The 16428-nt window shown below is 44.9% G+C and overlaps 1 protein-coding gene across 2 annotated transcripts in view; it reads right to left on the bottom strand.

Moving 5' to 3' along the window:
* ZFAND3 (zinc finger AN1-type containing 3) overlaps positions 1 to 16428 on the bottom strand; it is a 132956-nt gene that overhangs the window by 26407 nt on the left and 90121 nt on the right. For both annotated transcript variants that reach the window (XM_075204451.1, XM_075204450.1), the window contains one exon: positions 3842 to 3907. In XM_075204451.1, the coding sequence (XP_075060552.1) occupies positions 3842 to 3907 (66 nt within the window). The remainder of the gene's footprint in view (positions 1 to 3841; positions 3908 to 16428) is intronic.

Raw genomic sequence — 16428 nt, 5'->3', positions numbered from 1 at the left:
AGTGGGATTTGTCGAATTTGCATTTAATTTCCTATAGGTTTATCCATCTAATTCATCTCTTAAAAGTCCAGTCACATGACCTTCTGTATTACACAACAAGACATTATAACCTGCTGATCTCTGAAGTACAGAGAACTCCTAGAACCTCTGGGGAGAGCTGCAGGGTAACTACAGAGGTACGACCCACTGGCCATGGTGGGACACAGTGACCTGGCCAGGGTGGCAGAGGAGGTTTGGAATTTCGGCTGGGTTTGGCGAACACGTTTGTGCCTCACCACCACCCGAAGGGAGAGGGTGATCCCCCAGGTCTGAGTGGGGACCCCCATTTTACTTTAGAACAGGTGTGGTCATCGGCACTACGGAATCCTGTAGGTGTAAGTGGCAACTTGTGTGGCTCGTGGCCACTACATATTCTAAATGTTTGATTTATGATCTTTATGCTTCATGTCATGGAATTTATAAAATATTAGTCTTTAAGTGGTAAAAAGAGGTGTAAATGTTTAGGATATGGAAGCCAAGATCCTGGGAATTGTGTTGGCTCCGATTATACCCAAAACTCTTGACTGTAGGGCTTAATAAATACCCCCTCTTCTATGTAGCTATAGATATATATCGCCCTTGGCTGGGGGTATATAGACACACAGGTTTAGACGCGTTGGTCTAGATACGGATTCGGTAGCCTGGGACAGCTTCATCCTGTCAACTTGCCCCCAGAATACCAGTTCACTGAACTGCTACAAAATAAATACACACAAGCAGAGGGACTCATCAGGTTCTATAAGCCGCACATCTTCACATCCATCTTCCATTATTTATGTGGTTGATAACTTGCAGAGTGAGCAGTGACGCCGCAGTGGTGAACGTCGCTGAGAAGCGTCACTGGTGCCCACGCTAGAAGCTCGGTGGGCCACGTGAGCTACGGACACTGACAGCGTGGCCCCCCGGCCGTGACTCTACAGCAAGAATAACAAATTATTCAGACCGTGTCCGTCTCGGCAGCTTCACACATTTCTCTTTACACATATACACAAAACAATATTACAGTAACATGAAACATGGACTGTAAACAAATCATTTATTATTATTTAGTAAATAAATTTCTAGAAGTCAAATATAAATAACAGAACCAGATGAAGCCTTAAATAATGACCATGGATGTGACCTGTAACTATGTAGTGTGTGAACACAAATCCGCAGGGACTGTGCCAGGATGTAAATATTTATCCCTACAAATTGAACGGTCCCTGTTTTCCAATAATGACTAATTGCTCTGCACAATTATATGTCTGGGGGCTACATATAATATTTATGAGAGGACGTTCAGTAAACATGTCACGGGGGGATTACAGAACACAGAAGTCTCCTGAATGATACATTACAATAAACCCTCATTAGATACCCCCCAGTATTACCTGCAGCGAGAGGAGTGAGCACTATTACAGGACGCTGGGTGCTCTCACCCCGTCCTTACTGGCACCTACGGAATCAGGACGTTACACAGGACAGGCCTACAGTATTTCTTATAAGATTTCTAGGAGGACGGGTGTGTAAAAGCTGCTGGGGTGATGAAACGTGGGGGTCTGGCTGCTGGACAGGATTTGGTGCAGACAGAACTCATCTCCTATAAATTATCTTGTATATTGTACTAGACACAATGACCTGCACAGACTATACCCTGAATTACAGGTAGAACTGCAGCTGGGGACATCTTTAACAATAAGATTTTATGGTTTTCTATATCTTCATGTTAGATATTTTCCTAAATAATCAGGAAACAGAATTTCCCACAATAATGGTCGATGTTCCCGATATCCACTAAACTCCTAATGATGCCCGTCTGCGGCCCTCCACACTCAGCTGGCGGTGCCCGTATAACGAGCCTCTGACCCTCTTTCATGTGTTTAGTGGAGGAGACCTCCGGTGCCTCTGGCTCATCCCTCCCAGCTGGTTCCCACAGATCTGTGAGAGGCACCGTGGGAAGATCATTTACACCTAATTAGTGATATTCTGCCTGGGGATTATACAGGTCTCTGGGAGGTCAGAGGAGCTGGATTCCAGCATCTCATCTACTGCTAACACAGCGCTATATACTGGGGGCAGATATAATACCCCACTCATTGTATGTAAGAGCCTGTGTCATCTAAACCCAGGTATATGACAGTATATATGTAACAGATAGCACAGTACTACTACACCCACTGTACACTGACATGATGGGAGTCCTCTCACATACATATTATATAAGGACAGTATTACAGTATATATGTAACAGATAGCACAGTACTACTACACCCACTGTACACTGACATGATGGGAGTCCTCTCTCACACACTGTCCTTACATAATATGTATGTGAATGTGTGTGTGTGTGTATATACATTTTATATATATATATATATATATATATATATATATATATATATATATATATATATATATATATATATATATATATATGGGACAGCAGAGCACACAGCAGCTGACTGCTGGAATGGCTGTCAGAGGGCGGAGAGGATAATACAACTGATCTGTGAGATGAGGCTGTAAGATCTCATTACCATACATCACCCTATCAGAGCTCGCTGTCACCTCGCTGTGTGCCCGCCTAGCTATATCCGCGCTCGTCCCGGCACTTTATCCTGTGTATAATTGCTGATGAGAGGTAATAAGGCCTCTATGCTTCAGCTCTCGCCCGTTACGCTCCAGTGGTCGCCTATTAGGCAATAACTTTTATTTACAATCACCTCTCTGCCATTACCGCAGCCGAGAGGTGAGCGGGGTATGAAGTTTTCTGCAGCTCCCCCTCAATTGTTTGGAAGTCTGTAGGTGACGATGTGAGGAAGGTCGCAGCTGGCGCCCTGAAGGACGAGGACAATATACAGGGTCACGGGGTTCTAGTATTTATATAATCAGATCATCACCCCAACGTGGTCTTACAGATAAATATCTACCAGCTCTAACCTATATAAAATACTTATCATGCTCACAAGACGGAGGTCCCAGTATTTACAGCACACATGGCTACACCCGGATACAAGAAACGTGATAGCTTCTAGGCTGAAGAGCATACACTCTACTCTTTGAAGCTGGCAGAACGCTCAGCAAAACTTTGGATAGGTTTTTCATTGAATATCATACAGAGAGAGCAAAACTGGATTGATGGCGGCCCATTCACCCCCAAAAAATCTACAGTTACTAAAGGAACTTTGTTCATGCAAGGAATTTTTGACAGGAACTCTCGCACGATTTACATTTAATTATAGCACACAGGTAAATGTGAGAGAGGAGCTGATCCCCCGAATCCTGCAGGGTTGCAGAGTAGACGCACGCCATCCGTAAATGGCGTTTATCTATATACCACGGTCACCGATATGCCTCAGTCACCGCCTCTCACCACACCTGACGCAGGCCCAGCGAGAAATCAGGAGGCCGCTGTATTATATTATATTTATATTTATTTATGTATTATTATTATCTCCCCAAATTCCAGCTACGTACAGCATGGAATCCAGGACAGTATAATGTACATGGAATCACTCAATGCCACAGGGTGAGATTATTTCCTGACAATATATAACATTTGTCCTTCATATCTGAGCGGTCAGAGAGGTCTCTACTACACGGCAGATTTTGCTGTACACGTTTCAGTCTACTCTCCGTACGGATTCACTGTAGAAATGACGCTATGTTTTATAAAAGGCACAAACACATATCAAGATTAGACAACACAGGTTAGACCTGGAAAGGGTACAATGCTTAGACTGCTCACACCCGTCATCGCCCTGTGTACAACCACTCTGTTCTAATACAGAGAATGTCATCCTCCTCCGCTGCCCCTTACCTGAGTCACTGGATCTTTTGGTTGGCGTGGTTAGGGAGACGTGCGCTGTGTCTGTGCAGGGCCCACCTGGAAACCAGAGACAGGACAATCATATGAGAGCACCACAACTTATACTCATGCATCAGACACAGGGTCAGGGTTTGTGATACTATATAACCAGTACGATGTATAATACAACGAATGGACACATGTAAAGCAATCCCCCAATCCTCTCCATCACAGTAATGAGAGCTGATACATTAGGACAAGCGTTCCTACAAGTATAAATGCTTACTGTGCAGTATATGTCCTGCCTCTCTCGTAGCACCTACCTGCTATGGGCAGGATACCACAATGTATGACTAGACATGACGAGTGGCTATCTAATGAGGCTCTGCACTCGTATGGTCACCCTGTCCTGATGGATGGAGCCTTATAACCGGGAAGTGACACTTACCTGAATAATCAGCAGGAGAAGGGTATAAAGGGGCGACTACCCTGTTATAGAATCCATTTACAGAGCTGATAAACAGTCCTACACTAGACAACCAGAGATAAGACACAGCTTCCGCTTGGGCTATTCAGACAGATAAATGCTACAGTATAGAGCAACTTAACCTACAAATAACTAAAGCACGGATGTGGAGTGCAGGACAAGGTGTCTGTGCCTCATCTGGAGGATTATCAGGTCTGCGATGCTCCGGCAAGGAGAGAAATGCCAGATTTGTAATGCAAATTGCCTAATGAAGCAGCGGGAGAGAGCGCAGGTTATTTCTGGCGAGGAGATTGACGTGGTTCATTATTAATGCTCACGCTGTGCTCACCTGAACCCCTGTGCCTGCTGCCCGGCCTCTGGTACACACGTACTTTATGCTGTAACTACTGGGAGGTACCGGACCTAACTGCCCTCCACATAAACTGTGTATTACAGAGAATCAGTAATACCCAGGAATAATCAGTGACTGATTTATACACATTATATATACAGAAGACACCCAAATCTCTGCTTCCAGGGGTCCCAGTGACACCATTAGTGGTATCACCACATATTGGGGAGAAGCTCTGTGACGTCACCGGTGTAGTAAGCCCATGTCGGACCATGATCTAAGGCAGTGTTGGCTAACTTGTGACACTCCAGGTGTTGTTAAACTACAAGTCCCAGCATGCTGTGCCAAAATTAGCAGCTTATTGCAGGAAGGGTATGCTGGGACTTGTAGTTTCACAAACATCTGGATAGCACATTGACTCTATATCTAAATCATGTTACATACATCTCAAAAACATTTCCAGAATTCGCACATATCTCACACAGGACACTGCAAAAACCTTAATTCATGCACTTATCATCTCCCGCATTGACTATTGCAATTCCCTCCTTACTGGTCTTCCCAAAAACAGACTCAAACCCCTAAAATCTAATTTGCATGCTGCGGAAAAATTGATTTTCCTTGCAAATCGTTATTCCTCTGCTGAATCACTCTGTATGTCTCTACACTGGTTGCCTGTTTTCTACCGAATCCAATATAAAATACTCTTACTAACCTACAATGGCATCAACAAAGCTGCACTAACATACATCTCCTCTCTTGTCTCAAAATATCTCCCAATTCGGCACCTCCGTTCTGCACAAGATCTGCGTCTCTCATCCACCCTCATTACATTCTCCCATTCCCAGTTACAGGACTTTTTCCGGGCTGCACCCACTTTATGGAATTCTCTCCCTCGCACTATAAGACTCTCCTCTGGTCTACAAACTTTCAAGCGTTCTCTGAAAACCCACCTCTTCAGACAAGCTTATAATATTCCTCAACCACCCTCTTAACCTCACTACATTACCCAATTACCACCTGTTATACAACTACCCCTTGACCAACATTGTTGTGTGACAGGATCATTTAGCTTATGAGTTACTTTTATCTTTGCAGTCTGACTGGGCCGACTGCAAATGTAGACTTAACCTCATGTGTCAATCTCCCATTGTCCCATAGATTGTAAGCTTGCGAGCAGCCTTCTCACCTCTTTGTCTGTTTTACCCAGTTTGTTTATTAGTTTACTAGGTTTGTCCCCAATTGTAAAGCGCTACGGAATATGTTGGCGCTATATAAATAAATGATGATGATGATGATGATAGCCAACAATGATCTAGGGATACAAATGTAAGAACACAGTAGGCAATAAGAATAGTAATGTAACCAATCACCACTGATATGGTTACACAGTAATAACACAGCTGGACGGGCACTCAGGGGAAAGATCCAGTCTGTGCATCTGGGAATAGCAATATGATTGCTAACTGAACTAGCTTGTGACACTTGAAATGGGAGACCCCATTATTACTTGGGGTGCGTTTTTAATAGGCGATATGTCCGTATAAAAAATAAAATACATATATATATATATATATATATATATATATATACATATACACACACACACACACACACACACACACACATATATATATATATATACACACATATATACACAACACCTATGCACCAAAACATTGCTCCAGGAAACTCTGTCCCGGAATAGACCCATAGAGAACTCCTGTTATTATACATATTTCTCTTTCCATTCAGACACCGACATGCTCCACATATTACCAACATCTGCAAAGTAACAAACCAACACCACAAATACAACCCTGACACTTTAATGTGCAATATACTTGAAATTAAACAGTCAAACAAATGTTTTTATTACATCCACAGAGAACGCAGATGACCGGCTCAGCCGCACAATCTAACTGGAAGACTGCGGGACAGTATTTAAGTGGAAAGGACTGTTTTAAATGCCTATAAAATTGGTCTACAGACAAACTCCATTCTCACGGGACCGGAGCAGTTCTGCAAGGTGGAATTTCTCTTTTCTATAGCAGTATTTTTAGGCTGGTCTGCAAATCAATGCTGGCCCACATCCAACGGGTCTATCGCTCCCTCATCACGTACACACTCTCAGGAGATCTTGTTAAGCCAACGGGCCAATTCAATGTATTCACTGCATAACCACGAAGCTGGGATTTTACTGCAGACGAGTTAAGATAAATGGATAGCCCCGGTAACTGCTTCTATGTTGCAGCTTTGATAATTGGACGGCGTATCAAACAGGGAGACAAATTAAAGTTGCTGTTTAACATCACTTGCACAAGCCGACTCTTTCAGCGCTGGCAGTATGTGCATGACCTTCAGCTGCTATATTTTCACAGGAGTTTTAAAAAAATCAATAAATAAAAAGTATGCAACTTCTACCAGCACCCTTGTATAGAGAGATGTAGGGTTCATACAGGTTTCTCTGCTGTGCCAACAGAGCTGATAATAGGGATCATGTCTTCTGTGGGTGGCTATAGCATGCAACGCTCCCACTTACCCAATGCTGACTGCACTTCACCTGTGCAGAGAAAAACCAGATGTTACTAGTTTATTTCCATAATCTGCAGCGTAAATGCATTTTTCTGACTTGATTTTACAAAACAGTGCAGCTAGTTTTGCACCCAAGTGGACAAATGAGGTTTAGGTTTGTGGGATGGAATTATTTCAATGACCTGGCAAGGTTGTAAAATGTAAGTACTTATGGAGACGCTCTCAGTTTGAGGTGGGCCTGCGCAGAGATTGGGTAAACCAGGTGTCATGAGACGTGTTCAGTTGTTTGCATTTTGTACCATTGGGAGAACTTCTAGTAATATAATAAAAAGCTTCAAACACACAAAGGTGACCTGAAATAAAGGCAGCCGGATATATGAGCCATAATAGACAGAAGTGTCGCTGATCTGAGACACAACTTCAGGAGAACAATGTAAAGTGAAAGTAGCTGGTTTGTGACACTTATCTACCATCTGCAGACACACAACTGCTGTGAGTGGACAATTAGATTATATAAGTGTAATACAGACACCTTCCCAGGAAAGGTCTCACAGTACATGAAACACTGGCCCGTTACATACATGTGCTAGAGAGTCATATGTACAATGCATTCATATTACAAACTAAAAGATCCAGCGTATAATTCACCCACCGACTATCTCTGTATCCTTATAAGGACAATGATGAGTATTACACTGTACTATACCTCTCTTTATCAACAAGAAATGTTACTTTATACAAGTGCTGAAAGGTCCAGAACGGCCCTCACATGTCCTGAAAGGGCCCGGTCACCGGAGACGGCTTATATCGGGGACTTGGCATCACCAGGCGGCAGTTGCAGTTTCTACACTAATGAGATCACTTAAGAAAAATGGATTTGTCAATCGGGTGTCTGGCAGCTCTGGTCGGCCTATAATAAACAGCTTTCTGCGTGACTTTCGGAAAATCTGCGCACGATATTAAACAGGGGAGCTCACCCAGTACCAGCCGCTTTCTGCAGATTTATTGGGCTTTCAAACTTCTCTTAATTAACATGACATTTACATAACAGTAGCTCATTAATTTCAGGCTACAGGCACCGAGGGCTAATTAGTAATGCATTACCCCTTTTGAAACAGGTTGTCAAATTTGTTCTATTATCAACATCATCATCACCAGTGTGTTAATGATTTACCTTCCTCACATTAAATGTGTCTTATCCACCCTTTCCCAGCTGGCTGACAGTCATCCCTGTGTCACAGTCCCCCGGTCCTTCCGGATTTCTGTCTCTCTGAGGAACCAGGCTTTGTCTTATTCTACAAACACTGGGAACATTTCACTCCTTATAAGAGCTGGAACTGAGAATTAGGGTGGAGAATGTTTCCTATAATAACGTTTGTGTACGGTGTAGAGCCCTGGTGCACAGACCCGATAGTGTTTGTGGAGGACGCAGACAGCGATCAGACAGACCTGCTCGGATATGGCCACTGTTCTCTGGAAGACGGCAAACGGTTTGCTTGGAACGTGGATGAATTCTCTTGTTTCATCAGGAATGTTCGGTTTGGGAAGATGACTCAGAGGGGCGAGCACTGAACCTCTCCTGGCCTCAGACAGGACGGTTTCCAGGAATACTTTGTGCCGTTGGATTAGGGAATTCCCTCTAAGCCTTAACTTCTGAAGACAAAAGCTTTATACAGGATGCTACTAAGGAACCAGAGGGGGCATTATAAATAGAGGGGCCGGGGTCAGACATTGTAACTCATGAGAAAAGGACCTGACCCGCATAGAGTTATTAAACAATACAAAACCCGACCGGTGTCTCTATATAAATATTTTGCTGCCTCCATAAATGAACTGCAGCAGAGGTAAAAGTGGGTCCCCAGGGTGAGGAAGGGGCTCTGGGCCTACAAGGGAAAGAATGATAAAGTGAGGGGGCGAGGGAATAACTAGACAAAAAGTCTCTTCCTCAGAGGACAATAAGTGACACAATAAAAACCCCAACAATGGTAACTAATGTGACTACTTTATTACACACCACCGCTAAGTTAGAGAATAGGTTCTTATACCCAGCTGGATAAGACTACGGGCACACAGTGGTATGAGGGTACAGAGCAGCATCTCTTCCCTTATTAGGAAGGGGTCGTCCGAATATTGGCAATTCCCCATTGAAGAGTGAAGAGAGGAGTAACAAATAAAGTAAATAAAACACAACATTGACTCCTAGAGATACAAAGAGGAACTGATGGAACTAAATCCATCGTCCATGAGATTGTGGAGGGAGGAGAGACACAATGACTGATACACACAGTGCAACAATAGTAATTAGTCTGAATGTGAACATTTTTTGCATCTATAATTGTGACTGGTAAATGATGCATTTTATAGTCTATTATTTTCCCACATTGTATTTATTTTTTGCCATTCCCTATCAGAAACCAGAGATACAGATCACAGAAGGGGAGAGAGCAAGTAATAAAATAACATCTATATGAAGCACCAGCAAGATGTACCTGCTGCAAGAACAGACATTGTATTAATGCTGAAGAGAGACATAAACCTCGGGATAAGGAAATGAGATCGTAACACTCTCGTCTGATAAGACCGTAAAACAATCTCATAGCCGGGATGTCACAGTAAGGCAGGAAGACATAGCCGGGATGTCACAGTAAGGCAGGAAGACATAGCCGGGATGTCACAGTAAGGCAGGAAGACATAGCCGGGATGTCACAGTAAGGCAGGAAGACATAGCCGGGATGTCACAGTAAGGCAGGAAGACATAGCCGGGATGTCACAGTAAGACAGGAAGACATAGCCGGGATGTCACAGTAAGGCAGGAAGACATAGCCGGGATGTCACAGTAAGGCAGGAAGACATAGCCGGGATGTCACAGAAAGGCAGGAAGACATAGCCGGGATGTCACAGTAAGACAGGAAGACATAGCCGGGATGTCACAGTAAGGCAAGAAGACATAGCCGGGATGTCACAGTAAGGCAGGAAGACATAGCCGGGATGTCACAGTAAGACATAGCCGGGATGTCACAGTAAGACAGGAAGACATAGCCGGGATGTCACAGTAAGACAGGAAGACATAGCCGGGATGTCACAGTAAGACAGGAAGACATAGCCGGGATGTCACAGTAAGGCAGGAAGACATAGCCGGGATGTCACAGTAAGGCAGGAAGACATAGCCGGGATGTCACAGTAAGGCATAGCCGGGATGTCACAGTAAGGCAGGAAGACATAGCCGGGATGTCACAGTAAGGCAGGAAGACATAGCCGAGATGTCACAGAAAGGCAGGAAGACATAGCCAGGATGTCACAGTAAGGCAGGAAGACATAGCCATGATGTCACAGTAAGGCAGGAAGACATAGCCGGGATGTCACAGTAAGGCAGGAAGACATAGCCGGGATGTCACAGAAAGGCAGGAAGACATAGCCGGGATGTCAGAGTAAGGCAGGAAGACATAGCCGGGATGTCACAGTAAGGCAGGAAGACATAGCCGGGATGTCACAGTAAGGCAGGAAGACATAGCCGAGATGTCACAGAAAGGCAGGAAGACATAGCCAGGATGTCACAGTAAGGCAGGAAGACATAGCCAGGATGTCACAGAAAGGCAGGAAGACATAGCCGGGATGTCACAGTAAGGCAGGAAGACATAGCCGGGATGTCACAGTAAGGCAGGAAGACATAGCCGGGATGTCACAGTAAGGCAGGAAGACATAGCCGGGATGTCACAGTAAGGCAGGAAGACATAGCCGGGATGTCACAGTAAGGCAGGAAGACATAGCCGGGATGTCACAGTAAGGCAGGAAGACATAGCCGGGATGTCACAGTAAGGCAGGAAGACATAGCCGGGATGTCACAGTAAGGCAGGAAGACATAGCCGGGATGTCACAGTAAGGCAGGAAGACATAGCCGGGATGTCACAGTAAGGCAGGAAGACATAGCCGGGATGTCACAGAAAGGCAGGAAGACATAGCCAGGATGTCACAGTAAGGCAGGAAGACATAGCCGGGATGTCACAGTAAGGCAGGAAGACATAGCCGGGATGTCACAGAAAGGCAGGAAGACATAGCCGGGATGTCACAGTAAGGCAGGAAGACATAGCCGAGATGTCACAGTAAGGCAGGAAGACATAGCCGGGATGTCACAGAAAGGCAGGAAGACATAGCCGGGATGTCACAGAAAGGCAGGAAGACATAGCCGGGATGTCACAGTAAGGCAGGAAGACATAGCCGGGATGTCACAGTAAGGCAGGAAGACATAGCCGGGATGTCACAGTAAGGCAGGAAGACATAGCCGGGATGTCACAGTAAGGCAGGAAGACATAGCCGGGATGTCACAGTAAGGCAGGAAGACATAGCCGGGATGTCACAGTAAGGCAGGAAGACATAGCCGGGATGTCACAGTAAGGCAGGAAGACATAGCCGGGATGTCACAGTAAGGCAGGAAGACATAGCCGGGATGTCACAGTAAGGCAGGAAGACATAGCTGGGATGTCACAGTAAGGCAGGAAGACATAGCCGGGATGTCACAGTAAGACAGGAAGACATAGCCGGGATGTCACAGAAAGGCAGGAAGACATAGCCGGGATGTCACAGTAAGGCAGGAAGACATAGCCGGGATGTCACAGTAAGGCTTTCATCCCCGAAGACAGGGGCAGATTGTGGGGTATCACACAAATACCCCAGGAGAAAACAGCAGCTTATCTGAGCAAAATATGTTAGAGAACGGTTTCACCTAAAATCCAATATTTATACCCATACAGTTCCGCTACATTCACTACCAGCACAGTAAGCTCAGCAATAAACTGACAATAAAAGTGAAGTATGTTTTCTTTTATCGTGTGTTTATCTTGTGTAATCATTTTCTATTGGCAAAAACTAAACCAATATATTAACATATATAAATATTATTATATGTTTCCACCATTAGGGTGATGGGCAGAGGAACATTTAGGGCGGTATGGGTGTAACTGTAAGAGCGTTGCACTGAATGTATTAGCAGGAGAGGACGAGACGGGCTCACTCTGCCCCCCTGGTATTCTCACCACGGTTTACTTGGGGGGGGGGTCCCTCTTACAGTAAGAAACCCCATGTTACTGTCCACTCCTCCTGGTGTTATTATTTGTTAGATAGCAGTCGCTGCCGGTCTTTGCGCGCCCTTGGAATTGAAAACGAGGCAAAACTTCATCATTATGCCGTCGGATCTCGCAAGCTTTGGGTTCTATAAGTACCGCCCTCCACGGCGATCCAGCGCCATTTCACAGAGGGACACAGAGAGGGTAGCACAGTTCTTGGCAGGCTCTAGTGCAGTTGGGCAGCGTCATATGGAGGAAAGAAAGAGGAGGGGTAGCAGTGTTCTTCAAAGTCTCCAGTGACATTCAGGAGAGCTCCATTGCTCCATTGCTAATTGTCATTGCTGAAATACAAATAATAGGGCTGGCAGGCTTGGTCTTCTGAATCTGCAGTCTGTTTGAAAGTGTATGAAAATAATATTGTGACCTGTGAGGTGGTCACAATTGACTGCAAATGACTTGAAATTAGTGTTATTGAGGTTAATAATAATGTAATACAAAAATATGTGATTTTAGCAAACAAAATAGGAATTTTAGAAAGAAAAAAAAATATATAAAAAAAAAAAAAAAAAAAAAAAATCGGGATCCAAAACCAAAACCAAAACGCGCAAGTGCGGTTTTTCCAAAACCAAGACCGAAATATGAAAGTTAATCCAGATCCAAAACCAGAACACGGGGGTCAGTGAACATCTCTAATATAAATACATTACAGACTGTACAAACAGGGGCAACTAAAATGGTGCATGGCCTACAGCACAAAACTTACCCGGAAAAACTCAAAGATCATAATATGTATAGTTTGGAGCAGAGAAGGGAACGGGGGGACATGATAGAAACTTTCATATATATCCAGGGTTATAACAAGGTGCAGGAGGGAAACATTCTACAAAGGAAGAGAAGTATTAGAACACGAGGACATGTACTGACACTGGGGGGAAGAGAAGTATTAGACCACCAGGACATGTACTGACACTGGAGGGAAGAGAAGTATTAGAACACGAGGACATGTACTGACACTGGGGGGAAGAGAAGTATTAGAACACGAGGACATGCACTGACACTGGGGGGAAGAGAAGTATTAGACCACCAGGACATGTACTGACACTGGAGGGAAGAGAAGTATTAGAACACGAGGACATGTACTGACACTGGGGGGAAGAGAAGTATTAGAACACGAGGACATGTACTGACACTGGAGGGGAAGAGAAGTATTAGAACACGAGGACATGTACTGACACTGGGGGGAAGAGAAGTATTAGAACACGAGGACATGTACTGACACTGGGGGGAAGAGAAGTATTAGAACACGAGGACATGCACTGACACTGGGGGGAAGAGAAGTATTAGACCACCAGGACATGTACTGACACTGGAGGGAAGAGAAGTATTAGAACACGAGGACATGTACTGACACTGGGGGGAAGAGAAGTATTAGAACACGAGGACATGTACTGACACTGGAGGGGAAGAGAAGTATTAGAACACGAGGACATGTACTGACACTGGGGGGAAGAGAAGTATTAGAACACGATGATATGTACTGACACTGGAGGGGAAGAGAAGTATTAGAACACGAGGACATGTACTGACACTGGGGGGAAGAGAAGTATTAGAACACGAGGACATGTACTGACACTGGGGGGAAGAGAAGTATTAGAACACGAGGACATGTACTGACACTGGGGGGAAGAGAAGTATTAGAACACGAGGACATGTACTGACACTGGGGGGAAGAGAAGTATTAGAACACGAGGACATGTACTGACACTGGGAGGAAGAGAAGTATTAGAACACGAGGACATGTACTGACACTGGGGGGGAAGAGAAGTATTAGAACACGAGGACATGTACTGACACTGGGAGGAAGAGAAGTATTAGAACACGAGGACATGTACTGACACTGGGGGGAAGAGAAGTATTAGAACACGAGGACATGTACTGACACTGGGGGGAAGAGAAGTATTAGAACACGAGGACATGTACTGACACTGGGAGGAAGAGAAGTATTAGAACACGAGGACATGTACTGACACTGGGGGGAAGAGAAGTATTAGAACACGAGGACATGTACTAACACTGGGGGGAAGAGAAGTATTAGAACAAGAGGACATGTACTGACACTGGGGCGGGGGAAGAGAAGTATTAGAACACGAGGACATGCACTGACACTGGGGGGAAGAGAAGTATTAGAACACGAGGACATGTACTGACACTGGGGGGAAGTAGGGTCAGAGGAAATGTGAGGAACAACTACTTAACAGAAAGGGTAGTGGATAAGTGGAATAGCTCCCATCAGAGGTGGTAGAGGATAATACAGTAGAGCAGTTTAAACATGCTTGGGATAGACATAAGGATATCCTTACAAGGAACCAAGGATCAAATAAGGTTTGAGGTCACCATAGGTTAAAAAATGGGCAGACTAAATGGGCCAAGCAGTTCTTATCTGCCATCAAACTATGTTTCTATGTATCAGGTTGGCCTCTACTCTACAAGACTTCAAAAACATGCCCATTAAAGTCATTTCTTTATTCAAGTCTAACAGCCTCCTCCACCCACGTCCTCTACCTCTGCCATCACCTCCACTCCCCCACTCGGTGCGATCCTATATGTGTCTTCACTTCAGGACGTAGCTCTCGGGAGCAGGCACCTATTTCACTGTGTTCTCCTTCTACTATTCCAGCGTTTCCCAAACCCAGTCCTCAGGCAGCTCTAACAGTGCAGGGTTTCCATGTGACAAGTGACATAATTATACCACCTGTATATGTGTTACAATGTATCAGTTAGTAATGACTGCACCTGTGCTCCAGCAAGGAGATCTAGAAAACCTGCACTGTTAGGGGGTCCTGAGGACTGGGATGGGGAAAGACTGTAGTGTTACACCACCCTCTGTTCCTCTAGTTCTGATTACTCCAGCCCAGGCCTAGTTCACACTGGACATTATATTACTCTTGCTCCATGTCCCGTAAATGTGTTTTGGATTGTTGCAGTCTGTGTACTACTGAGAATGTCATGTATGACGCAGCAGAGCTTCTGAGGTGCGGCGCCCTATAACTAAAAGATAATACAATGGCGCCATTTCTAGTCCCTCCGTCAGTAATTACTCCTGGACCGCCATGGTTGGTGGGGGCGCAACATCTCGGCACCACAGTCCCTGTAAAAGGGAAGCGGAGCAGCACCGGATCTTCACTGGACCACCCGGTGAGTCTAAGTCTACATGTTATAAATCTAGGACTTAACACCTCGTTTCTCTGGTACCGCAGCTCCACACTTAGCTTTACAAATTCCTTTCTGAAATATACATTTAACAAAATTTTTACATAATCTGCACATAGTGCGGCTAATTTACCAGATTGTTGCTGCAGTATCAGACTTTAACTCGTCCCATGCCGAAGAGGCCATTATCAGTGCTGGGGATATGAGGGGACCCAGTCACACTGGTATAATCCCTGCTCTCTGCTTAATGAGACACAAACATCAAACTTTCTATTTCTCAGGTGATCTCTCCCCAGCTCTCCCCCTAAGGCGCCTTCACCTTGTCAGTTTTTATCTTCACCAAAACATCAGATCGCTTTGTTATTAGCAAATTGTGTTGACTAAAACAGATGTGCACATCCTGCTGCTCAGGACCTCAAGTGGGGTCTCAGAATCTGTGTTGTGGTCTCCTGGTTGTCATATATCCCACACATTATTGTGGGAAGTATTGGTTCCACAACAATGGCAGACTGACCTGTGGAGTGTCAGATACAGCAAAACAGAGAGAGAATAGAATCAGCGATCACTGCTCTGCAAGGCTCAGAGAGAATAGAACCAGCGATCACTGCTCTGCAAGGCTCAGAGAGAATAGAACCAGCGATCACTGCTCTGCAAGGCTCTGAGAGAGAGAATGGAACCAGCGATCACTGCTCTGCAAGGCTCAGAGAGAATAGAACCAGCGATCGCTGCTCTGCAAGGCTCTGACAGAGAGAATAGAACCAGCGATCACTGCTCTGAAAGGCTCAGAGAGAATAGAACCAACGATCACTGCTCTGCAAGGCTCAGAGAGAATAGAACCAGCGATCACTGCTCTGCAAGGCTCAGAGAGAATAGAACCAGCGATCACTGCTCTGAAAGGCTCAGAGAGAATAGAACCAACGATCACTGCTCTGAAAGGCTCAGAGAGAATAGAACCAACGATCACTGCTCTGAAAGG

This window comes from Mixophyes fleayi, chromosome 3 (assembly GCF_038048845.1).
Source record: "Mixophyes fleayi isolate aMixFle1 chromosome 3, aMixFle1.hap1, whole genome shotgun sequence".
Lineage (NCBI taxonomy): Eukaryota > Metazoa > Chordata > Amphibia > Anura > Limnodynastidae > Mixophyes > Mixophyes fleayi.
The sequence above is the reverse complement of the archived record's forward strand: the minus strand, read 5'-3'. Positions and strand labels throughout refer to the sequence as shown.